We start from the raw sequence: 25788 nt of genomic DNA, 5'->3' as shown, positions 1-25788 counted from the left end.
AAATTTATCAAAATGTTCGACATAACCACAAGCACTTGGGTCCGATATCTGGGGCCTTGAGAACTTATAGTCCGAAGTTGTCACACTACAAATGAAGTATTTGTGTAAAGTTTTGTTTGAATACCTTCATTTATTCTGGTTTTATATATTGCAACGATAACGAATCAGATGGAATTCAGATTTGCGTTATATGGAATGTGTTAATTTCAACGAAATCAGTCTAATAGTTCTTGAGACATGGTTTTTAATCCAAAAGAAGGCGACGCCACGCAAGTTTTCTTTAATCAATGTTCGTAAATCTATGAAAGCAAAATGTGGTACAGAAGATCACACTACGGAGGACTAGATTTGGATGCAACTTTTTTGGGAAAGCTGACGTGGCACTGTCCTTTAAGGGTTTGTATATATCTCAAAAACACCTAAAGCTTTATCAACCAAACTTTCTGGAGTAATTTCCTTTAGATACTTCATTATGAATCAGAAATGGATGAAGTGGAATTTTAACTACACCCGTCCCAATACAATAGTTATGTTGAAAATTACTAAAAATGCGTTAACTGACTAACGAAAAACGACAGGAGTACGAAATTGCAATGAACAAGGGGTTTGACAGATCCTACTTTTGAGTCGAAAACCGCATCTCACATCAGTAACGTGGGCAATGAAAATTTGAAATAAGGAACTATGGATATTTATGCATTGATAATAACGCTTAATAAAGTGAGAAATTAGGAGCTATCTGAAATTCATTAAAACATCAAAATTAAAAGTCAGCAGTATGTTCATTTGAATGAGGTTCCATAAATTATAAAAAACATTATACTTTGAACCCCAAATAAAGATGATTTAATATATAAGTAAAATATAAGCTAAAAATCCTTATATAGGGTTTCTTTGTTCAAATGCATAATTTGAAAAAAAGCACTGCAGCTCATAGTCACAAACACTCAAGGCCGGTAAAGTCTCAATTATTTTATAAAAGCTAATACGTGGTCCAGTTAAGTATGCTTAAGTGACCAATAAAACTTTATATGCCATGTTAAATGCTATGATATGATTTATTAGCAACCTTCAAACTGACAAAAACAGCACATACTCTTTTATCCACAAAAGCATCCACCGCTTATGCAAATGCATTTATCAACCGACTTTCGTTGTGTACGCACCATAAACGGCGAAATAAAACACTTCCGATTCGAAGTTTTTATTTTTATTGCCTAAAATAGTTCAGTCTAAATAAAAAAAGACTGCAGTCGAACTTTTTGTGTGTTTTTGTGCGCCAGCAATAAGACACAACAGTTCTACCTTCGCACTAACCGCTGCTGATTAGCGTGTTAACACAGCGACAGGTAATTTTCAATTTTCTGCTGAAAATAAACACAACAAAACTTAAAACTTGTCTGCAACTAGAAAAAACCTGCATCCGACGGGGCAAAAATGAAAAAAAAAATCAGAAAATAAGGTCTTATCAAAGTATATTACGCTTGCCATGTGTGTTAAGCTGACTTTGTGCGTGTGTGTGTGTATTTAAATGTGGCAATGTGTGTGCGTGCGTCTAAATGCGCTGTCATATCTGTGCTGAAGGATAACCACTTTGAGATACATTCGCTTGCAGCAGCACCGTCATTACGCGGTTATCGACCATAGCAGAGCAGAGCAGCGACGAACGCAGACGCCGTGTTGTTGTTATTATTTTTGTTACACATATATACATTTGCGCCTGCACTTGTTGTTGTGTAGTAGCCACGATACTGTTGAATATAAAAAAATATATATGTGTGTGCGCTGAACATGAGCTTTACACACGAATTGTTCTATTTTTTCGCTGATTTTTTGATAGTTTGGCAATAAACCCAAATACATGGAAAATTAACAAATTACGTATACGCCACTGTGAGGTCTGCAGTGCGCTGATGCAGCGCTTGCCGTTGAGATTGGCTGAATGCCTGACTGCAGCTACGTTGCGCAAAATGTCTGCGAAACAGGCTTGAAATTGGTGGAGTTTGCAAAAAAAAAAGCAATAACAACAACCACTCGTATACAATGGTCGCTTGCTTGCATTATAAAAGTCGTAGTCGCAAAAATCAAACCGAAAACCATTGAATTTTTTTTCGCTTTTGCCATGTAGCTGCATGTTGTTGCAAATCAGATTAAGGTGAATTAGATTGTGACACCGCTACTGGTGTATGGCGCGGCTAACACAGCAACGCGCACACGCACGCACTTTGCTTATTCAAATGAGACGCATTTGTGCAAATTAAACCGTTTCGTCGTTTCGCCGTTTCGTTGTTGCCATGGAACGATGTGCAAATTGTCGAAAACTAGTAGCAACACAACAATAACACAAAATGCATTATCTCATCCATTGATTTGGGATTGAAACCATAGCGTTGATGTAAAATCTAACACATACTAAGTATTAACTATGAAAAGAAGTCACTCTCGAAGTTACTCGTATGTTTGTGGTGTATTATTGATTTGTCTGTGTGACGCATCGGCTGGCTGCGTTCATATTGTTGTTGTTGTTGTTGTGTTTGATTATTTATGTTTATTTCTATTTCACGTTGTTCGGCGTACGTGGTATCGGTGTAACCTTAACCTACGTGCATGGTATGTTGGTGTAGAGTGTTGCCATACTGCACCTGCGCCAGTATCTAGTCATGCATTACTTTCATATTGTCTCGAATGGATTTATGCTCAATATAATAATATTACTACAGTTCTTAAGAATTTAGGCTGCCAAAAATGGTCATATATGTATGAAACTTTTCAGTTTCAAAGAAGCTTTGCACGAGGATAGTCTGATAAGTACTTATCTTATAAAGGATGTCCGAAACTTAGGTGGAAAGATTAAGTGGATGTGGACCTGGCGCAGCTTGAAATCCCCAACTAGCGCCGACGTGCGCAAGGCAGGACGACTGACGAAGGTTTATGGACGCGGCCAAAACCATCACCCGGTTTTAGTGCCAAACTGATGATGATGATTAGTTATAAATAATATTCGGCAGGGTTTGTGCTCAAATCTCAGAAAAGCGAAATTATTATTTTTGGAAAAGGATTTAGTTGATTGGTTAATAACATTTTCGCTAATATAATATCTCATGACATTAAGTACTACGATTTGTTCGAAGAATCATCCAAGTTCTATCTGTTAACGGACTTCTAACAAAGTCAGAAGTTGAAAGTTCCTCGTGTCCATAAAATGAGTAAACTATTCAAAATAAATACATAACTAAGAGGCTTGTTCTTCGTTATGCCCTTGCAAAACCGATAAGATACCTTTTTTTTAACTTTTTCAAAATCACTAGTGTGTGATCGACAGCAAATCAATGAATTCTACAATAGAAACCGAATGTTATCCTCTAGGTGATCTGGTCAAATGCCTGAATGTTTTACGAAAAGAGCAAGAGCATTTATAATTCTTGTTGCGCTTGATTAAATCTCTATCAATTTAGTAAAGATTTCAGTAGTCATATTTATCAAAGTCTGAGTGAGCATTATTTCTTACCGAATAATAAAATACGGAATAAATAAATACATATATTTTATTATTCAATAATAATCAACCATACTTCTACTCAAAGGAAGTACTGGACGAGCTCTTTCTGATTTTACGCTACAATATTTCAAATCTCATATCCACTGCGCACTGCGAACCAGATGGATGTATGGCTCTAAAAAATACTGTGCGGTGGTAACGTTCGACGTGAAGAATGCCTTCAATTCGGCCTACTGGCCTCACATCATAAAAGCTCTCGAACTAAAAAAAACGCCGTTATATCTAGTAAAGATTGTGTCAAATTACCTGTCCAATAGAATGCTATTATATGATACTGATGAAGGACCACAAAACTACGCAGTGACGGGCGGAGTACCCCAAGGTTCAGTCTTAGGTCCATTACTATGGAATATACTTTACGATGGAGTGCTGCGCCTCCCCCTACCAAAGGAGGTACAAATAATCGGATATGCTGATGACATAGCAGTGACGGTGGTGGCAAAAGAAATCACCCAAATAGAGCATATATGCAATGAGACCGCGGCTAAAATAAAAGAATGGCTAACAGAAACTAAACTACAATTAGCAGGACAAAAAACAGAAGCTGTGCTAATTACAAGTAGGAAAAAGCTAGAGACTGCTACGCTAAATATTGACGGGTACAATATAACCACACAGCAGTCCCTGAAATATCTGGGGGTGATGTTAGATGTGAGACTAAACTATAAGACCCATATTGACAAGGCTTGTGAAAAAGCGGCAAGGGTTACGGCTGCACTATCCAGACTAATGGCTAACATTGGTGGACCGAGCCAGAGTAGACGAGCACTCTTAGCCAAAGTGAGTCAGTCGGTACTAATGTATGCGGCACCTATATGGGGACCTGCACTGCAGCATAAATCATACGCTGAAAAGGCAAAATCTATAATGAGGTTAAGTGCAATTAGAGTTTCCTGTGCGTTTCGGACTGTATCACACGAGGCGGTCGGAGTTATAGCTGGTATCATGCCACCAGACATTGCAGCGATGGAACAAAAAAGAATTTTTGACAAAATAAAAAGTACGGAGAGACGCCTGACAACAGAAGAGAGAAATGACGAAAGGCAAAAGAGCCTAAATGAATGGCAGAAACGCTGGGACGAGACGACAAAAGGTAGATGGACATATAGGCTTATCAAAAACATTCAAAAGTGGGTAGAAAGACAGCATGGTGAAACAGACTACTACTTGACGCAGTTCCTGACTGGACACGGCTGTTTTAGAGAATACCTACAAAAGTATGGACATGGCGATGCATCTGAATGCTCCCTCTGTGACAATGGATGCGAAAACGCATTACATGTATTCTTTGAGTGTCCTCGTTTTGAATGTGAAAGAACGGAACTGGAGAAAATACTAAAGGAACGCCTCACACCAGGAAATATAGTGGCGCACATGATCCAATCACCAAATGTATGGAATCAAGTAAGAGCATGGTCCGCGAGAGCTCTAACAGAGCTAAGAAAGAATGAGTGGCAACGTAGCAGCGAAAGGAGGATGACAAGTGACCAGTAGACCAAATTGGATTGGAGATGAGCAAATTGGCTAAAGCTTACCCTTGTGATGAAATACCTAGCGGTGGTACCGCAAGGGAGAATAAAGAGCTATAGAAGACGGAGTTTAGGGTTTAGTACGTAGGCGTCCCTCTTCGCAAGTCCTGCAAAACTTAGAGTTGCTGGGCGTGATCCCAAAATTGGTGTATCTTAAGCGAATGGGATGAATCGTGCATGCCGTATACTATTTAATACGGTATCTTTTGAAGATTCCCCCTCCGACAAAAAAAAAAAAATATCCACTGCGCAGCAATATCTTTTGCGGTTTAATGAAGAAATAAAATAATGTATTGCTTAATCTCGATTTTGAATCATAAAAGGTTATTTCACCGCAAAACAATAAAAAAGAAAGAAATTTAGATGCTCACATATACGAGTATTAATATGTTCATGTGTATATATTGTAAGTGAATATTTGTAAAATGCAGATCTGCTAATGGGTAGCTGTTTGTTAATAGTTTATGATTATATGTCAACGATCATGTTGTGATAAACTCGCGTATGTACGAGTGTAAAAAAGGTGTCAAATAATTTTTTGCGAAATGCTGACTGCAGATAAAAACCAAGTGAGCGCTGCTATTAGCTTTGCATCCCGAAATTTTTGCGAAAAAATGTTGCAAAAAAAGCGCAAAAACAAAACAAAACAAAACATATTAAAATGAAAAATTATGATATTAATAAAAATACATATTTTCAGCACTAATTTCTCAAGAGCCACCAAAGCCCATTGTATTTGGCATTTTATCGCATTTGAGTATGGTTATGGTTCGGCAAATGGCAGTGACAAGACAAGACATTCAAATCAATTAGCATAGAAATGAGTAAGCAAATTTATTGCAGATAATTTTTGGAAATAAAATTTATGCACACAATATTTTTCCTTTGTTTTGGAGATAGTTTTATTACTATTAATATTTTTGCTTTGAAGGGCCTTGAAATTTTGGTGTGGAGAGTAAAATGTAAATTTTATAATAATGTAATGTTCAAAATAAGACAAGCTTAAAGCCGAAATGTTTGATTTGCATAAATTTTGCCAATAATTACAAAACGAGCACGCAAAGTGCCATTGATATTTGTTGCGAATTAAAGTGAAAGGATCAGGTTTATTCGCTCATATATTAGTTAACGAGAACTGACGGTTAACATATATATATGACGAAACTTGCTGGTGTAGTCCGCTTATGACCTCTTACAGAAATTGCTTTAGTAATGCTTGTCTTAGAAACATTTTATATATGATACAATTAATAGATGGGCTAAACGTAACAAACCGTTTAAAAAAAAACATTTTCTTATTTTATTTTTAAGCATTCATGTGACGCGCTGTGTATTATTTTTATACTCTCGCAACATGTTGCACAGAGTATTATACTTTTGTACACATAACAGTTGTTTGTGTACAGTTGGTTGTGTTCAGTTGTTGTGAAACTTGGAACACATATTCCTTGGCACCCTAAAGAGGTTGGTCCGGATTTCGAAGCTACTTGTCATCCTGATAACCTCATCCATATCTAACTCTTTTATTTCTGGGTGATACAAACAACCGTTATGTGAAAAAAACTATAATACTCTGTGCAACATGTTGCGAGAGTAAAAATTACTAAATGCTTTAATTCAGTTAGAAAAATCACCAGAAAGGTTAAATATCATGGTAAAGTTGGCACAGAAGTGCTGCACTTAAAATTCTATACAATTCTATACAAAATTTTACATGTGGATTTCAGTGCTTGTGGACTATTTTTTACCGAAAATATACTTAACCCTCTCAGATTTAAGATCTGTTTTTTCGACTTGTGTGCTTCTGTGCCAAATTTGGGAAAAATCGGGTCAATACTTCCCCATATACCGAAAACTTACGGTGAACTTTTTACCGTATATATCGGTTAGTATGTGAGATATCTTAGCAAAATTAAGTAAACGTAAAATCATGGATATGATGTAGGTGGGCATCGAAAATGGGTGAAAACGACCAAAGATTACCACAGCCCATATATATTATATTTTATATAGTGATTCTCGATATTCTAGTAGACTCAATGTGGAATATATAGGTCGAATTGTGTGTTATTTTAATAACAATATATAAATAACGTCTTTGTTTTTCATATATTTTTCTTAATTTTTTTTAAACAAAATTCGATTTTATTCTATATTCCTATACTGCATTTCAGCCAGTCTTTCTTTTGGTCAAGATAATCAAAAAATTACCTGTGGTCCAGATGTAGGGAACATGGCGCGTGTACCGAAAATAATCAAAGTCTCAAATCATGCTATTTAAGCATCGTTCTGGATGTACCCACTTTGCATTTTTTCTTGAACGTTGTTTTCAATACTACTCTTTAATACTCTCAGAGCATCACCTGTATCGGCCAACTTTACTATACGCTTCTCTCAAGAATGACCCGCATACTCTGTATCGAATTCAACTCAAATTTTGAGAGACAAGAAAGCGAGTAGAGAAACGGCAAATCAAAGATATTTAATACTGGGAGTCGGTTTTCCCAGTATTAAAGCAAACATTTTTTTTAATAATATCATAATAAAGATAAACTTAATAAACTAGCTAAATGATTAAAAGTTAGCATAACCTAAGAGGTAATGAATTGGGGCACATTTAATGTAGGAAACATAAGAAATTAGCCGCTCTCTTGAAGATTATAAGTTGCCGTACTACAAAGTTTTATTTTATTAATACAATTACTCTTGGTATGCAAATGTATACTGTCTATTTTTAATTTACCACTGACATTTAATGCAAATATAAATTTATGGCATAATATTTCGTGGTCAATAAGCCGTGACAATTTTGTGAGCTCATGTAGCTATACATATGTCCACATAATCTTAATATGTATATGGTTATTAAACTATTTTATGCTCTAATTACTTCCCTGAAGTTCGGATTTTACATTAAGTTAACTGCAAGATATTATACATATATTCGCTGATATAATTTTTCTTGTAACACACGCCATATTTATATTCAAGCTTATAATAATGCATAACACAAATCACATTTATTAATATGAATTTAAGTACGTGGTGCTCAGACAGCTCATGACAAATTCATTTAAAATAATAAGCGTACATAAAAGCTGATGTCCATGAGGGATTTCTTGATAAATATAAACGCGATATGATAAAGAACGGAAGGGCTTTGTATGGATGGCAAAATGCCATTTAAACATATTAAGTTATTTATACATGTTATATTTATATGTATGCATATATGTAGTTAAGCTTCGCAAAAATAAAATCATATATCATAGTATATCAGAACGGTTATGAGAAAAGTATGCATATCTGAAAACATTTGACCTTTATCATTTAAAAAGATCTTGCGTTGTAGTGAATTAAACTAACAAGCATGGCTCATAATCAAGCCATCTAACTTTTGTTAACCCTAGCAAATCTTGGTAAATCCTTATTTCTTATTGGTGGATCGGAGACAATATCTCCGATTCTACGATTTATTACTATGACTCCTGAAATGGACCTCTAGAAAACCAATTGTCAAAAATACGGGTAAAATAATGGAAATCGTTGAGTCCGACAGACATGTAAGCTCAGTTTCAATTGCTCAGAAACTTAACATCACAAAACCGTTTGTTTATAAAAGGGTGAATGAACCGAATTTCGATCTGCAAATCGAAAATTAGAAATTCATTCACTAACGACAATGTCAAACGAAAACGGTCGGTGTCGAAATGCAGTAAGCCAAGCTAGGAAAAATGGCCACTCCGGTAGATTGATATTCATACCGGCGCTTTTGTAAGTATCGATCGACCATCGAACCATCGACTGTTAATGCTTTTCAATCGCTCATTTGTCTACAGATATTTTTCAATGGTTAGAAATTTTTAACTTTTTTCGATCATGTTTCACAATAGCAGATGAAAATTTGTATACATGACTCAATCGACTAGAGTCCATTCTTCTGCCATTCGATACTCCCAATAGGGACGATTTTTATACTCTCGCAACAAAGTTGCTAAAGAGAGTATTATAGTTTTGTTCACATAACGGTTGTTTGTAACACCCAAAACTAAACGAGTTAGATATAGGGTTATATATACCAAAGTGATCAGGGTGGAATGGAGTGGAGTTCAAATCCGGATGTCTGTCTGTGCAAGGTGTAACTTGAGTAAAAATTAAGATATCATGATGAAACACTTGTTTCTTGGCACCATAGGAAGGTTGCTTTCGAAAATGAGAAATTCTCAGGAGTCGTTTTTTTTCAGGATTTCCTTATATAGTCCAAAAATGGAGGAAATCGTATTATAAGCACGCCCACCTCCCATACAAAGGTTATGTTCAAAACTACTAAAAATGCTTTAATTCAGTAAGGGAAAACACCAGAAACCTTAAATTTCATTATAAAGAAGGTACAGAAGGGCTCCACCCAAATTGATATACAAAGTTTTAGGTGGGTGTGGCTCCGAAACTACTCGACCAATATCAATGAAATTTGGTTTGTAATATTTTCCTTGCATCTTAATGATATGTTCTGAAAATATGCCAAATCGGTTCACAACCACGCCTACTTCCTATAAACCAGAACTTTGAAGACGATCTGAATCGTTTACTTTACAATACATAAAGTAAGCACTAGTGAAGATATCGGAACAGAACTTTACACAAATACTGCATTTATAGTGTGGCAGCCCCTTTCTAAAAATCACCGAAATCGGACCATAGGTTTTCAAGGCCCCATATATCGAACATGAGGACCTCGGTGCTTCTAACCTAATATTAGGGTTTCCTTTCAATGGACTTTATACCATATATATGACGAATAAGTGGGTCAAATTCTCTATTATATAATATAAAATAAATAAATTGCAAGAGTATAAAACGTTCGGTCACAACCGAACTTAGCCCTTCCTTACTTGTTAGCTAATCAAATTGATAATAACGGCGTTATTATAGGGCTGTTCAAACTTTTTACGAATTGCATTTGTAATTTACTTACCTAATATATTGTTATATGTTATACTCAACTGAGTAATTTATTAAGAAATGTGAACGTGGCTTAACGTATACAATAACACTGTACAACACTCCGCTGGGTATTAGACCAAACTAAATTTTTCCGGAAGATTAATCAAAGTAAAAAACAAGAATTCTATGATTTTCGCAGTTAGTTTCCAAGTTCGAAAACAAAATATTGACAAGCATTATAATAAAGTTAAAGTAACTAAAAAAAATTATAATATGGGCACACACTATTTTTCCATATTATTGCAACAACTGTGTAGGAAGTTTTTTAAATATCAAATTTTAAATTTTTTTTTAAACTTTGACTCCTTATAGCATTTGACATATAAGTGTGATCAAGAAAGAAGAAAATGTAGTATGTATCCAAATTTTGGATTCTTCAGTAACGCCTTTTTAATAAGCCTTTTTTCGAACACTGAAGGCAAATATATCGAGTTTAGTTGCTAACTTCGAAAATTGGAGAACACACAATATTTACTTTTGATTCAATCTCCCAGAAAAAAATTTATTTTGTTGTATGGTGTAATATTTCACCATTAATGAACTAAATAATGTCCTTGGCTACATGCTATCAGTAAATACATACACATATATATGTATTAATATTATTATATATTCCTGTGTATTAACTATAAGTACATATATGAATTATTTTGATTAAATGCATTCAATGCACCAAACATGATTGAAATAAATTATGTTGACATACGTATAATACTATATCGAGCTAAGTGCACCCATTTACACTTAAGAGCTATTACAGTGGCACATATTAGATACAAATTGTAACCTTGCTATTCAGTTTCAAACATACAACTGTAGAATGTCAATAACCCCTTCTCTTAGTGTACTTTGAGATGCAGTTATTAGTACTAGAAATTAGGGAGAAACCATTAGTTGATTCCAAAGTCCCAGTGCATAATACTAATGCTTTATGTATGTACGTATATATTAATATAGAGATTAAGCGATAACACCGTTAACCTCAAATAACACTGTACTCATATTTAAAGAAATGAATGTATAAATATTCAAGCGGAAAAACACTTATATACATGTGCACACATTAATTATGTATTATAAAATATATATATGTACGTGAGTATTTATTTGTTCATTTATTTCGAAGTAAAATTTTATTGCTGGTTTACTTATTAAAAATAATGTATGCATGTAATATAAATTTATTTTCACGAAATTCAACAACGTCGGCGATGGTGATTGCATTTACGTTGTGCTACCATGTACAGTACAATCTGTTCGGCATACGGCTCTGTCCCGTTGTGAGCGGTGCCGGTGCCAGTGGTTGTATTGTATGGCAACTGGGTGGAATTGCGTCGAATATTTAGAGTTGTTGTAATATTTTGCGAGTTTATAAATGCGTTTCGTTTGCTGAAAAGTGTCTTCTTGCCATTAACCGAGCGTATTTTTGGTGCACTTGTTGTTGTTGTAGCTTTGACTGCGTTATGATGTCGAAAAGATTGCCGATCACCAGTATATTTAGGGTTGTCTAAAAGTTGTTGTTGTTTTTTTCGCTGTTGTTCACGTATAAATTTCATTAACATTGCATTTTCGTGCGATTGCCGACATTCCTTATCACTGCACTTGTGATGAGCCACTTCCATGGTAGTTGAACCTGCAGCTGCTTGATGCATTAAATATTGCAGTAATATGAGGAGTAATGCGTATTGAATGTAGTGCAGTAGAAACAACGACATTGTAATTGGTGGCAGTACAACGAAAATACTTTACTGTTTGGTATAACTGAGAAAATGAGACTATTTCCGATGTTGCTGCTGCAAGGAACTCATCCCTGTTTGTGCTAAACTTATCTTCTTGTAAAATGTAAGGAAACATTATGTTATTATTATTATACTCTGTCCACATTTTACCAGTGTATAAAGATGAGCATCCCACTTCGTTATGGAAGAAGTAAATACATTTTAAAACGTATTTTTATACCCTATTTAAAATACTGAATTTCTTTATAAAATATATGTTATTTAAAGCTCAGCCCGGCTAAGATCTTAAACTTGATAATTCTGAAAATTAAATAATCGGGGTTCCTTAAAGAACCCTATATTCCTTATCGCATGACTAACCAAATAATTGCCACTGGAGTATCATGATTCCGACTTAGGAAACATGTAAAACGATTGAAAAACATTTTTGCGAAATAAAAAGAGTTAAAGCTGATACATAATTTAACTTAAACCGATATTTATTTTTAAAACAATTTTGTTATATTTGTAAACTTAAAGTATGTATGTATAATACAAATCAATAATTTAAATAATTTTATTGTTTTCACGTGAAAACTTCGTTTTTTTGCTAATACATTTGAAGAAAACTTTTATAAATGGTATTAAAATCACAGCAACTGATATCGGTCCTAACATATACATATTATACAAACATCACAACTTGCATTCACAAACACTGATAAGTGAACATACTACTATATCACTGTATTTATATAACATATTCCCAGCTTTAATGTGGTTCTTATCTTAATTCCTTTCCTGTTTTTTCTTCAGGCAAATTCGCCTCTTATGTCAATTGCAAACGTGCTCTCTGTTGGTTCGGTAGTTACAGTAGCATCACTTGTTTGATTTGCAACTGAGTCGTTGACTTCTGTTGTTTCATATGATTTCGTCGTTGGTTCTGTAATTTCTACAGTTCCTTCTGTAGTTTCAGTTGTAGTTGATATTACAGCTTGTGGCGTTGTAGATGTAGTAATGTCTGTGGCACCCTCTGCCAATTGTTCGTCTCCACTTGTTCGTTGTGGTATACTACTTTCCTGCTCACCTATTCCTTCTTCTCCAGTTGTTCGTTGTGGTTCGGTATTCTCCCTTTCATCTGTCCCAAAGATTGCAGTTTGTCCGAAACCACCAGCTTCATAGCCGCCATGGAAGTCTAGATCCAGAATCCTACCTCTATGGCCAAAATGCCATCTATGATGATGCCTTCCGCTGTGCGGGTTATGCCATGGGTGGTGTGGCATTATTGTATTCTCAGTTAATGCTACGTTTACGCTTGGCACTTCTAAAGGTCCAGCTGCATGATTCAGTATGTATGGTGGTGCATTACCCACATTGTTAGTGTTGAATTCTCCGGAATCGTGAAAATTTGGTTGGCCAAGGACAAAATTAAAATGTTTATGGTTGGCATGTCCGTTATGGTGTCGATGCCGTTGCCAGGGATGTAATTCCGCGTGTACGGCCATATAACCACCATTCATACCGCCAATGCTAATGGAGTCTGGCGATTGCTGAACTTGTGGACTGTTGAAACCATGTGTTAGACTATGGAATATATGTACACCTGTGGGTTGCGCTGCTACATATTCTATGTAATATAAGAAAAATATTGCACTTCTTAAGTGCAATATTACTTTTCGAGCGGTCATTTTAGTAGCCGGAATGTTATTGACACGAATGTTTTGTATTGACTAAACTTAGGTGCCTTATTTGGAAGCAATTTAAAATATTATGCTTATCAATTTCCAAGGCATCAAATGACAGCAGACAGCAGCAAGGTTTAGGTTATCAACAAAATTATTCTAAAATTGATATTTGTATTTAGTATGTGTGCAATTTATTTAGTATATTGCGAATTGTTGACAATTGATAACAGTGAAAAAATTAATCGTATAAATTTAAACATTATTTGAAAATGCGCTTTGGAATCTCTTTGACACTCAAGCATTCGAATCGCATCGGAAAATGTATGTTTGCTTAGGAATGTTACGTGCAGAATCCCCACTTTAGTTGATTCCTCCAAAATGACCGGCAAAGCTGAGACATTCCTAACGTTTTGTAGGACAAATTAAAGTTCTTTAAGTTAGTATATATGTATATAAGGGCAGAGGTAATTCCTGAACCGATTTCACGAATTTTCACCACTAAGGTATACTATATACGCACCCTATTTTTGAAAAAACTATAATTAGGTATATGGGAGCTAGGGGAGGTTATGACCCGATTTTAATTATTTTTGTTACACGGACAAACTATTATAAGAAGAAGATTCTCTCTGATTTACATTAAAATATCTGAGAGACTTAACGATATTTTCAGGAGGAATTTACTCTAGGCAATGAGTTCTTCATGTTCGATATCCGGGGTCTTTAAAGTTATAGTCCGGTTTCGACAATTTTGCCACAAGTAATGCCTGAGATCATACATAGTATTTATGTAAATTTTCGTTTCGGTATCTTCTAATATATATAAAGTTGAGAAATCAAATGGAATTCAAAATTGAGTTATATGGAAAGTAGTCGTGGTTGTGAACCGATTTCGCTCATTTTCCATCATTGAATTTCATTGAAATCGGTCGATTTGTTTTTGAGAGTTTGTAAAATTTAGTGTTTCTGGTGTTTTCCGTTAGTGAATTAACACACTTTCAGTAATTTTCAACATAACCATTGTGTGGGATGTGGGCGTATTATCCGATTTCAACTATTGGTGTGTATGGGGTACATAAGGAAAGTGACTGCAGAAAGTTTGGTTCATATAGCTTTAGTAGTTTACGAGATAATATTAAGTATACCGTAATATATAAGCGATATTTCCGTCCACATTTGGTGAGTAACAAAACGAACAAACAACTGACTTATATTTAAATGACTGAGAAATGGCATTTCATGGAAGGAAGAAGAACGAAAAAAGAATTTGTTTATGTTCTATAAATACAAAGACTCTTAAAATAATTTGTGAGTAATGAACAAAGAGAACATTCTGACTAACCAAAGTTGATCTTACTAATTAAGAATTCTAAAAGTTCCAGAAAAAAACTGGTAATTTTTATAACATACTTTACCAATCAGTTTGCATTTATTTATTAACCCTTTCATGCCCAATGTTGCCTATAGGCAGCATTGTACTTACCGGCTTCTAATTCTCGCTATTTAACCAGCGGTTTTATCAATTGTGTATACTTATGTGTTTTGCAAACATACAGTTACTTTTTCTGATATGAGCTGCGCACGAGTTCATTCAGTAGGCGTTCTCCGCAGAATGGAATTGACAAAAAACGTTTCGCGAAAAAAGTTATACAAAAGAGGTTATACAAAAAGTGTTCAAAAACATAAAAATAATTGTTTTATTTTAAAACAAAGTGAGCTATATAAACAACTAAAGATAAGAGAGTTATAAAAAAAAATATGTCATGAGAAAAATGTTAAGTTTAATTTTAATTCAGGCATGAGAGGGTTAATTTTTTACTATTTCAATTACTTTCTCAATTCTCAGTGACTGTTACTTCAAGTAAATATTTACTTCCTTCAACTTTCTTAACATTCAAAAACAAAACAGAGCTGAGTTGAGCGCGCAAGCTGATAGCTAGTACACGAATTCTCTCATTTTTTTATTGAACGAGATTGTAATGAACAGTGAACATTTCTAGAAAGTCGTCTACGCTTTGAACTTATTTACACGCTTGAGCCCGTGTGCTCTCAATGAGAATGCTAAAAGCGCTCATTATCAGAAGATTCATGTTTTTATTCAGATTTCTTATACGCTCGCAGCACGTTGTGCAAAGTAAAATAATATTGTTTACATAACTGTAGCTTGTTGCGCATTGAAAAATCGAAATAAATATAGAAATAGAGGTATGTATTTCGCAGATCACATGGATCACACTTATACCATTGAGAACCCATAAATTGTAATATTCTACATATATACCCTCATATAGCTTTGCAATAATAAACAATTTTCGACCTCTCTTAGTTTCTTAAAATCTTCAAGTATATTAATTTTATTGCTCCGCCCGTATATAGGTCTCCCTTATTGGGGTTTTTAAGCGGAAAACCATGTTATATTGTATTCAAATCAACAAGTGAGGCGTAATTTGTATTAATGTTGTGAATTTAGTGTTATTTGAAACGACGGCGAAACAATATGGGAGAACGCTCAAGAATATTAACGCACAGATATACAACGGCGGTGTTTCTATTATGCTGCACACTCGCTTGTGTTTCTACTGAACGACAAATACCGTGGACAGAAGCAGCACATCCTCCTCGGAGTGTACCAACGCCTCGATCAGTAGGTAAAAATTGACAAATGTGAATTTCAGTTATACTATTACATCAGCTGATAAATGTTTATTCTTTTGACAGCAGGCGGAATAGAAAAAGAGAGAATATGGGATAGGACGCTTTTAAGTGGTACATCAGATGCACAATCAACAAAACAGGAAGATGCGAAGTCAGTTGAAGTTGGATTGCGGTCGCTCTTCTACACACTACCTCGTCCTACAAGAAGAAATAGAGGCGTTGCGTTAATTAATAAATCACAAGGACGTCGGACGTGACATATGGAAAAAAAATGTAAAAGTCCGATATTCGTTATGCCATTAAAGATATAAGTTTTTGTTCAAATTTGTTACATCTAATTGTTGCGTTATTGTACCTGAGAGATTACTAATACACTCGGTAAGCATACACTATATAGAAAATCAAAATTAAAAATACTTGAGTATTTATTGTGTACATATGTACATAGGTGAGCAAAATGAATTTGTGTTTAACGAAAGAAATTTTCCTATTCTCGAAATAAACTTCTTCGCACATATTGGATATGAATATACATATGTAAGTTCCAATAAATATTTTTTTGTGTTGTCTCGTTGTGAAATAATAAAAAATACACGCTACAAAAGTAGACCGATAGGGGCAGCAAACGACGCTGGTCTTTTGACATTTCTCTTCCTTAAGGATATACGATCCAACAACGAGTCCAAATTAGTATAACAATTTGAGCGTCTAGTGGAAAAATTTGAATTCACAGGCTTAATACAAAATGTACCCGGGCCAGTTAGACAAAAAAGTGCCAAGAGTGTCGAGAATATTGTTGCCTCTAGCGCGTTGGGCTTTTCTGTGACGTCGTTGAAGTGAATTTTACGAAAACCTTACGAGATCAATTTGATACAAGAATTAAAGCAGCTTGACCAGCACAAACGTCGTATTTTGGTAAATAAGACTGAGCACCAACTTGGAAATCATCATCTTCAACGATAAAGTTCATTTCTGGCTGGATGGCTTCGTCAATAAGCAAAATATGCGTTATTGGTCAGGCAGCAGTCCACAGCAATTCTCAATAAGTCACCATTGCTTCACGTAAAAATTACGGTTTGGTGCGGCTTATGGGCCGGCGGCTTCATTGGGCCGTACTTCTTCCGTGATGATCAAGACCGACACGTGACTGTGAATGGGTATCGCTACCTTTCGATGATAACCGAATCTTTTTGGCCCGTTTTGGATGATATGGGCTTGGACAATATGTGATTCCAACAGGACGACGCAACAAGCCATACAGCGAATGTCACAATCGATTTATTAAAAACGAAGTTTGGTGAACGTGTTATCTCACGAAATGGTCCAGTCCATTGGTCGCCTCGGTCGTGCGACACTGTGGGTCTACGTCAAGTCTATGGTCTATACCAACAAGCCAGCGATGATTGATAAATTTCCTACGAAAATCGAACTTGAAAATGCAGCAGTATCGACCGATTTATGATTGAAAACCGCCGAAAATTGGGTTCAGTGTCTGGACTTCTGCAAGCGTGCCCACGATGGCCATGCAAAAGAAATCGAGTTTCACACGAAATGACATGGAATGTACTTTCACAGGAATAAAGAATTTCATTGAAATCCCAAACCGCTACTAACTTTTGTAGCGCTCTTATTAAAAAACACTTTACTATATTCTTAATATGACAGATTCCATGTCGGAAAAATCGGCTAAATTTAAAAATTTATATTCTCAATGTGATTGACACAAATATATTTATTCTTTGGACAGGTATCCACTTCAAATTTATCTGAAAACGTTTGTAGAAACTAAATAACCACAGTTTTATCGGTTCGGAGAATTATTAATATTATAATCTTAACGTACATATAGTCACGTCTTCATAACGTTCATTAATAATTCTCTGGATTTTGTCATTTCGTTCCAGGAAAACTTGGTTTAATTACTTCAGGTGAGAATACGAAACATCGTCAATTAAAAATCGATCACTTGGCTGATAGAATCAGTTGAGTTTTACTCTGCTCATTTGAATAAATATGATAACATCATTACTGTATTTTTATAAAAAAGTGTGTCTTACTTAGAGTGTTATGCATAATTTTATGATTGAGAATACTTTTGAAACATTTTGGAGCGTATTTGAATTATTTCGCTAAAATTACTTTGTTTAGCTTCCACGTAATTGTATATACATATATGTGGATGTGCCTTTTTCGATATCAGTGTTTTTTTGAACTTTTTGCTAAAAAAATTAAAAATTACAAAATTGCAAAATATTTCTGAGTATGCAGGTTTGTTATTATTAATGTATACGATATAAAAAACAAAAAATTAACAAATTTCAAAACATTTTTTAAACTATAAAACAGAATTGAAGTTTAGGCTAATGGTAAATATTTATATGTGCATTTTACTATTTTTACCAGTAAAGTCTATACATTTGAGTTTAACTGAAAGAAATGTTTATTTTAATAGTCAGTAGAATTGTCCTTATATTTTAAAATTAAATTAAGCCGCTTAAGAGAATTAACTGCTGACTGTAGAATAGTTATGTAAATATTACCAAATTCTTGCTTTATGGCTAATTTAAGGTGACGTACTGTCTCAAAATGCTTTCCGTTATGGAAAACAGGAGCATAGAGGTTCCTCCCAGAGATCCTCAATAGGATTTAGGTTCGAACTCAATGCTGCACATTGTAATACCGGAATTTTCCGGTCGTTAAATATGTTCTGCGTGTGGATTGAAGCGTTATCCTTTAGATATGTCCAGTTATATGCCATAAATATTGCCAGCAAATTTTATTAACTCGCTGTCCAAAAGATCTACATTGATATTAGCATTCATTTGAGTGAATATAAAACATGTAGATAGCTTTCCACAGCAGCAAAATGCAGCCCATGAAATCAAGGTACCGCTTCCAAAACATCGCTTGTACTAGGACCGTCGTTCCTGGTGCGAATCTCTCCAATATTTCTTGCAATGACCTGGGCCGACCAAATTAAATTTTTTTTCGCCACTAAATACTGTATTCTATCACTCATCGGCACAGAATTGGTTTTTATTTGCAAATCTCAAATGTACTTTATTGTGTCTTCCTTTAGCGTTGGTTTAGGTGCCATGGAGGTATGTCACAGAAACTGATTTTTATTTATAATTGGAAAAATTATATTTAATGTGATTTTTTGTCCTAACTAGGTCCATATTTGATCGCTGCTTATCAAGTCCGCAACTACTAGCCGTCGAATCATCCTTTCGCACCGCTCATCAATGTTGTTTTTCGTCCGCTGCGTCGCACTATACCATAAACAGTTCCGATGTCGCATTTGTCTAGAGCCATTTTGGAACCGCTTTTATGCATTCGTATGATTATTACTTGTTCCTCGGCTGATAAACTAGTTCCACGAGGCATTTTAGGCTTAAAGTTAAATAAATAAATTTTTAAAACAAATTTTAGCAAAAAAAGTTTTTGCTGCGACGCTATCAGTAAGACAGATCCGCTAAACTGATTTTGCACATATAAATATTTTCTATGCAATACCCAATTCACAAGCACATTCTTAATGTAACTTTACAACGAACGAAAAAAGTAAGAAACAATTTTCGTTGCATAGTAACGGTAACATATAAACCTTTTATTCCACATTTACCGAAATCCAAAAAATAACATTGAATAAGAAATATAAACAAAAACCGAAATGCACATATAATTATTTGACTGGGGTATATAAGAATATTGAGAACTGGTTTAAGGTAATGTGGAACTTTGTGTAAAGAATTTCTAGTCGGGGTTATGCTATTGTTAGATTTCTTAATGAATAATCGTCCGACGCATATGTTACATTTAAAACACAGTGTTTAAACAATTGATTATGAAGCAATATTATTTTCAATTATTTTTAAATAGGAAATACAAACAGCGCTTCCTTTGACTCCAATTAAAATAGTTCCATTACCCACTTGCATATAATATACTTTTATTCAATTGAAGACAAACTACAGACAAGGGATCAGCGAAGCATTGCCACAGGTGCAGTGGAGTGTAAAGCCTAGGAAACATACGACATGTTGAGCACCATCAATAGTGACCAAAGTCGTGTCATCAGTAATGCTTAAATGTTGTTGTAGTGGCGCAAATATTCAACTTACGTATATTTTAGTTTGAGCGCCAATAATAGTGCAGAAGATACGCTTCATTGGCCAGCACGCATCCGACGTAGGAAATGTTGTAGCCATATAAAATGAAATGTTCCGGAGTCAAGTGATTTAGTGCCGTTTTGTTGAGGAACTGTCGCAGGTCATTTGTGAATAATTTAGTAGTGAAAACCATTAGCTTTATTAGTTCAATCCTCTTGTGTGTGGTGCATCCTTAAAAGTTACGAAAATCGGGCGTTTTATCTCCAAACAAATATTTACACGCGAATTAATGCGTTCCTGGCGTAAAATGCGTAAACCGTTACTGGCCATCATCGCCATCATATTGATTGTCCTCGCGCAGGTTATTATCAGCGCGCCAGTAAGCAAATCCATACGCGTCCAACTGAATGCCGACTATGTGCGTGCGATGGGTGCTTACAAGCGTTTAGAGACGCGTTTGCCACGCGAAGAGCTGCGCGTCATCACCACGTTGGGAATCTTGAATGGCGCGCGGCAAGCCGAACAGCTCATGGAACGTAACTTAGTGGACATAGTAAGGGCGTTGCTCTTTGAAGCTAGTGACCTAAATGATGACGAACTCGTGACCAAGGTGCAAAATATTGAAAAACAGCTGACGCGCGATCATCGTGCATTATTGATACTCACCAGTGCCATGGATTTGGTGACAGGTGAGAAGGATGTGTACGATTTCAAGACGGATATGCAGCAAACACTGCAACAGGTACGCAGACAATCAGTGGACGGTGTTGATGAGGAAGCCTCACAAGAGCAAACCGTACAGCCTGAAAGCGATCTTGAGGCAGCAAATGTCGCAGAACGTGTTGCAGCGCTGCGGCGTCAAATTTTACAGCAAGTTCACGCAATGAAGACGCTTGTAGATGAAAAAGTTACACAAACCTTGGATTACCTGATTACAAAGGCGGACAAGGGTAGTCTGTTGGAGCAGGCAAGCAAGAAGGTTGTGCGCAAACGAAATGCGCTCGAAACACATGAGGTGCCGGCTGAGGTCCGTATGATCGAGTCCGTTTTGAACCAGGTGATTAACACTGGAATCTGTGAAGCAATATTTAGCACTGTTCGAAACCCACACATGAGTTTTAACTGAGTCTTCTGAGTACATTTCTAAAATAAATACTTTGGAAGAGTTTAATAGCGATAGTACATAGGTAGAAAATGTATTAACATATTTGCAATCCAAATCATAACTAGAGATCCGATAGTAGGACAAAAATTCAAAATGTTAACCGTCTAAAGTCAGCTTATAAGTATCACTGTAACTCAAGCAAAACTTAAAAAGAATCCACTATTATTTATAATATTTAAAGGGTCGTTTTATCTCACACCAGCAGGACTTTCGCAATAATCTAGTAGATGCACGTCTTGACAATCGTAACAATGAGCTTACAGATGATTCACTAGAAGAAGACTTTTTGCTACCGTCAAACGCTAATAGAGTGAGTATGTCAAAACAGTATTCATTTATCAAAATTGTTGTATTGTTTATGATTTAGTACTAAAAGCATTTGGTTTTCGCTTATACTAACCGCATTGGAATAGCGCTTAATTATCTAAAAAAGAAACAAATATTTGTAATTAGCAATAAAAAAAATAAACTAAAACTGTAATAACTTAATTTTCATTTAAATTCAACATTAAAGTCTAAGATAGTCATTGAAAATCGCAGAAATCAGAATATAAACAGTAGTCCTACAATCACAACAACATATGCGACAACAACAACAATACGAGCAGCAAGAGCCACAAAGACGATCAACACGAGAGCAGCAACTGCAGCCGTAACAACAACTACAACAATCCCTCAAAGCACCGCCCTAATTGATGTAGATGGACCAAAACTTGCCAAACAGGAAGATAGCGAAGTTTTGACGCCAGTTGCAGCAGCAGCGAATTTGGATAACGACGATGAGTTCCCTGATGCTCCCCCGCCGCCTGAACCTGCCGGTGGTGGCGGCTTGGTGGGCATTATATCGAGTTTGAGTGGGGTAAGTAAGCCAGTAAGACATTTTCCATATTTTTCTTTTGTTTACAAATATCTATTGCTTTTCGTTAACTCTCTAGGGTGAGGGTGGCTCGGATATCGGCGCATTAATTGGCGCATTAACCGGCGTAATTTCAACATTATTTGGGGTGAGCAAATAGCTTGGATTAATTAATTAAGATTAAATTTAAATTAATTTATTTTAATTTAATTTAATTTAATTTAATTTTATTTTATTTTATTTATTTTATTTTATTTTATTTTATTTTATTTTATTTTATTTTATTTTATTTTATTTGATTTTATTTTAGTTTATTTTATTTTATTTTATATTATTTTATTTTATTTTATTTTATTTTATTTTATTTTATTATATTTCATTTCATAATTTTTTTTTTTAATTCCAGCCGGGCGGCTTAGATATTGAATCCCTAATTAGCACAGCAACTTCATTAATTTCCGGTTTGCTGGCGGTAGGTATTTATGAAATTATACATATATATCGTTCATTAGTCACACTCACGATTTTTTAATTAACTTCAAAATAATAATTAAATTATTTTCTTTAACAGGGCAACAAAAACTTCGGCACTGTACTGGGCAAGTATATAGGCACCGCCTTTGATGGACTTTCCGGCGGCGGTGGAGCAGTACGTTCAGCTAATATTAATTTGTTTTGGCTTCTAAACTAATCACATATTTTTATTAAAAAAAAAAAAAAACAAATTAGGCAAACAATGGACAATTCATCGGGAACTTGCTTGGCACTGTTTACGCTCAACTCAGCGCAGTACATATTCCTTCCAATTCTTTATAGTATTAGGTGTTGCACTTGTCATATTATATTTATTTAGATACGCACCACTTATAAGCTCGTACTAACTAATTACTGTAAATAATCGCACGTTAACGTAATTGATAGCCTTTCTGTGGTTCTCAATTAACCATCAGCTTATCATTTTGAAACACAAAAACTTTCAAAAATATATATTTTGCTTTTCCCACACTTTAGGACCCTGACGATGACGACTTACGTCCCAATCCTTTGCTCTTTGCACGCAATCTCATTAGTAGTTTCGTGGAAGCGAAAAATCGCAAGGAATCCGATGAGGAGGGCGATGATGAGCGTCGCTCTGATTCACGGCATTCGCAGGGCGGCGATAAAGGTAAAGGCGATGCGGGCGGTGGTTCCGATTCGGGCGGCTTCATCAAGCATATCGCTTCACATATAGTGGGCAGTCTTGTCAATCTGCTCTTGAATGCTTCGTTGGGCGCATCTGGCGGTGCATCGCGTGCGTCGGCTTCTTTGTTTGGCAGTTCCAGTCATAAAGGCGGCGGAGGAGGCGGTGGGCAGAAGCATTAACGCTTGATAGTCATACTATAGTGGTACAAATTGCACTAATTTTTTTTATTATTTTTCATGGAAGATTTTTCGTTGTTGTTGTTGTTGTTATTGTTGTTGTTATTGTTGATAAAAAACGGCGTAGCAACGCTATATGAAGTAGTGGCATTAGTGTAATTACGCAATAGAGTTATTCATTTAGCTTCCGCGTATGTTTTATTATTATTTTAACAATGCCAGCTAGCACGTGTTGTACTTTTATTTATCATTATATATTGTTGTTGTTATACAGCTAACTTTTAAACGCATTTGTACATATATGATGTGTGCAAAGTTAAGTACAACGCAGGTAATAATTTAGTTTTGTACATTTTATAATTGTAAGTAATAGTTATTAAAGTCCTTTATACTTTTATATACATATGTGCGAGAATTAGATTTGACAATAAAGTATGTGAGATTTCATTAAGCTCAACAGCGATTTAAATGTTTTAGTTTTTTTTAGTTATCTCTTAGATATTTTAATTAGAAAAGTTATAATATGTAAAATAAGTTGCAATTAATATTAAGTGGTATTTCAATAATAAATATTATCGAAATCTTAAGCTATTAAACCACAATTATAACAACAAATTTGGAATTAATTTTTTCAATACAATGTTCTTCTGAAATTATATTGATATCTGGCCTACTATTTGGTACTCTGTCAATCAATAGTAGCGAAACGAATAAGTCAATTTTCTAAAAGGAAAACATCATCAAATACAGATAGCATCGCTTTATGCTTCTTATATTATATTATACTAAACCCAACTACATAACTTTGGTGTTGCTTTCCACAAGCAAAATATTTTGACAAACCCCAGTGAAGTGGCTATCGAAATTACATAAGGTACAATGGAAACCCCAATGAATCATTTTAGTGGAATTACTAAAATTATCAATTCAACTGAAAAAAGTCAAATATAATATTCAACCGAATATATCTGCGTATATAATTTGCAGTACTTTCCCTTAATTTCGACAATAGTCTTTATGACTTTCGATTAATGAATAATATGGGAATGTGCATTTGATGGACTGTTTTTTGTGATACGTCAATATTCTTCCTAATTTCATTAACTTATAGACATGTTAGGTATAGATTGATAAAAACCTGATAAAATTAAGCTGGTGATCATTAAAAGTGGTAAAGGGTTTCAACAAGTTAAGTGTGACGATCATATTGAATAATATTAAGATATCTCAATTATTGGTAGATATATATGATAAACGAGTAAGGAAAGAAAAAATGCGGGTGTAACCGAACATTTATACTCCACAATTTATTTATTTAATTGAATTAAGATAAGACACAATTTGACCCATATATTAGGAAAAAAATCACCTAGGATAAGGAAAACCACACTACAACAAGCTACACTATATCAAAGTTCATTCATATTAGGTTAGAAGCGCCGAGGTCCTCATGTACGATATATACGGGCTTTGAAAACCTATGGAAAGGGGCTGCCACACTATAAATGCAGTATTTATGCAAAGTTCTGTCCCGATATCTTCGCTAGTGCTTACTTTACATATTATTAAATAAAGTAAACAGATCGACTTCACAATTCTGGTATATAGGATATAGGGTTTGAACCGATTTGGCCTATTTTCACAACATATCATTGATATGTATGGAAAATATTACAAACCAAATTTCAATGATATTGGTCGAGTAGTTTCGGAGATATGGTTTTTGAACCATAAGTGGGCGGAGCCACACCCATTTAAGATTTTGTGTACTAATTTGAGTGCAGCTTCCGTACCTTCTTTATATTGAAATTTAAGGTATCTAGTGTTTTCCCTTACTGAATTAAAGCATTTTTAGTAGTTTTCAACATAGATAACCTTTGTATGGGAGGAGGGCGTGGTTATAATCCGATTTTGGACTGTATAAGGTAGTACCTAAAAGAAACGATTCTAGAAAGTTTGGTTGATATAGCTCAAGAAGTTTACGAGATATGTACAAAAAACTTAGTGGGTGGCGAGGCCATGCCTACTTCTCCAAAAAAAATTACATCAAAATATGCCCCTTCATAGCGCGATCTTTTGTACTAAATTTTAGGCTTAGTTATTGCACTTTTTGTGTTTTCGGTTTTCGCCATTTTGTGGGCGTGGT

The 25788-nt window shown here is 35.0% G+C and overlaps 1 protein-coding gene across 14 annotated transcripts; it reads left to right on the top strand.

Annotated features, from left to right (window-relative positions):
• The first annotated feature begins 11794 nt into the window (after window positions 1-11794).
• Window positions 11795-24241, top strand: LOC105213923 (uncharacterized). Of its 14 annotated transcripts, none has more exons than XM_054231864.1 (11): window positions 11795-11934; window positions 15872-16143; window positions 16214-16528; window positions 18055-21319; window positions 21630-21737; window positions 21942-22286; window positions 22363-22431; window positions 22690-22755; window positions 22855-22932; window positions 23013-23072; window positions 23295-24241. In XM_054231864.1, exons 4-11 carry the CDS (start codon window positions 20552-20554, stop codon window positions 23643-23645), a joined length of 1845 nt encoding a protein of 614 aa, XP_054087839.1. In that variant the 5' UTR covers window positions 11795-11934; window positions 15872-16143; window positions 16214-16528; window positions 18055-20551; the 3' UTR covers window positions 23646-24241. The 14 variants fall into 14 exon arrangements, 8 of the variants coding, with proteins under 8 accessions (XP_054087839.1, XP_011185340.2, XP_054087843.1 ...); XR_008471435.1 differs by lacking the exon at window positions 11795-11934 and adding an exon at window positions 13717-15700 and having other exon boundaries at window positions 23013-23193; window positions 23295-23436; XM_054231868.1 differs by lacking the exon at window positions 11795-11934 and adding an exon at window positions 13717-15700 and having other exon boundaries at window positions 15872-16139; window positions 16217-16528.
• The last annotated feature ends 1547 nt before the right edge of the window (window positions 24242-25788 follow it).

Source organism: Zeugodacus cucurbitae, chromosome 5, assembly GCF_028554725.1.
Source record: "Zeugodacus cucurbitae isolate PBARC_wt_2022May chromosome 5, idZeuCucr1.2, whole genome shotgun sequence".
Lineage (NCBI taxonomy): Eukaryota > Metazoa > Arthropoda > Insecta > Diptera > Tephritidae > Zeugodacus > Zeugodacus cucurbitae.
This window is presented reverse-complemented; position numbering and strand designations above follow the sequence as displayed.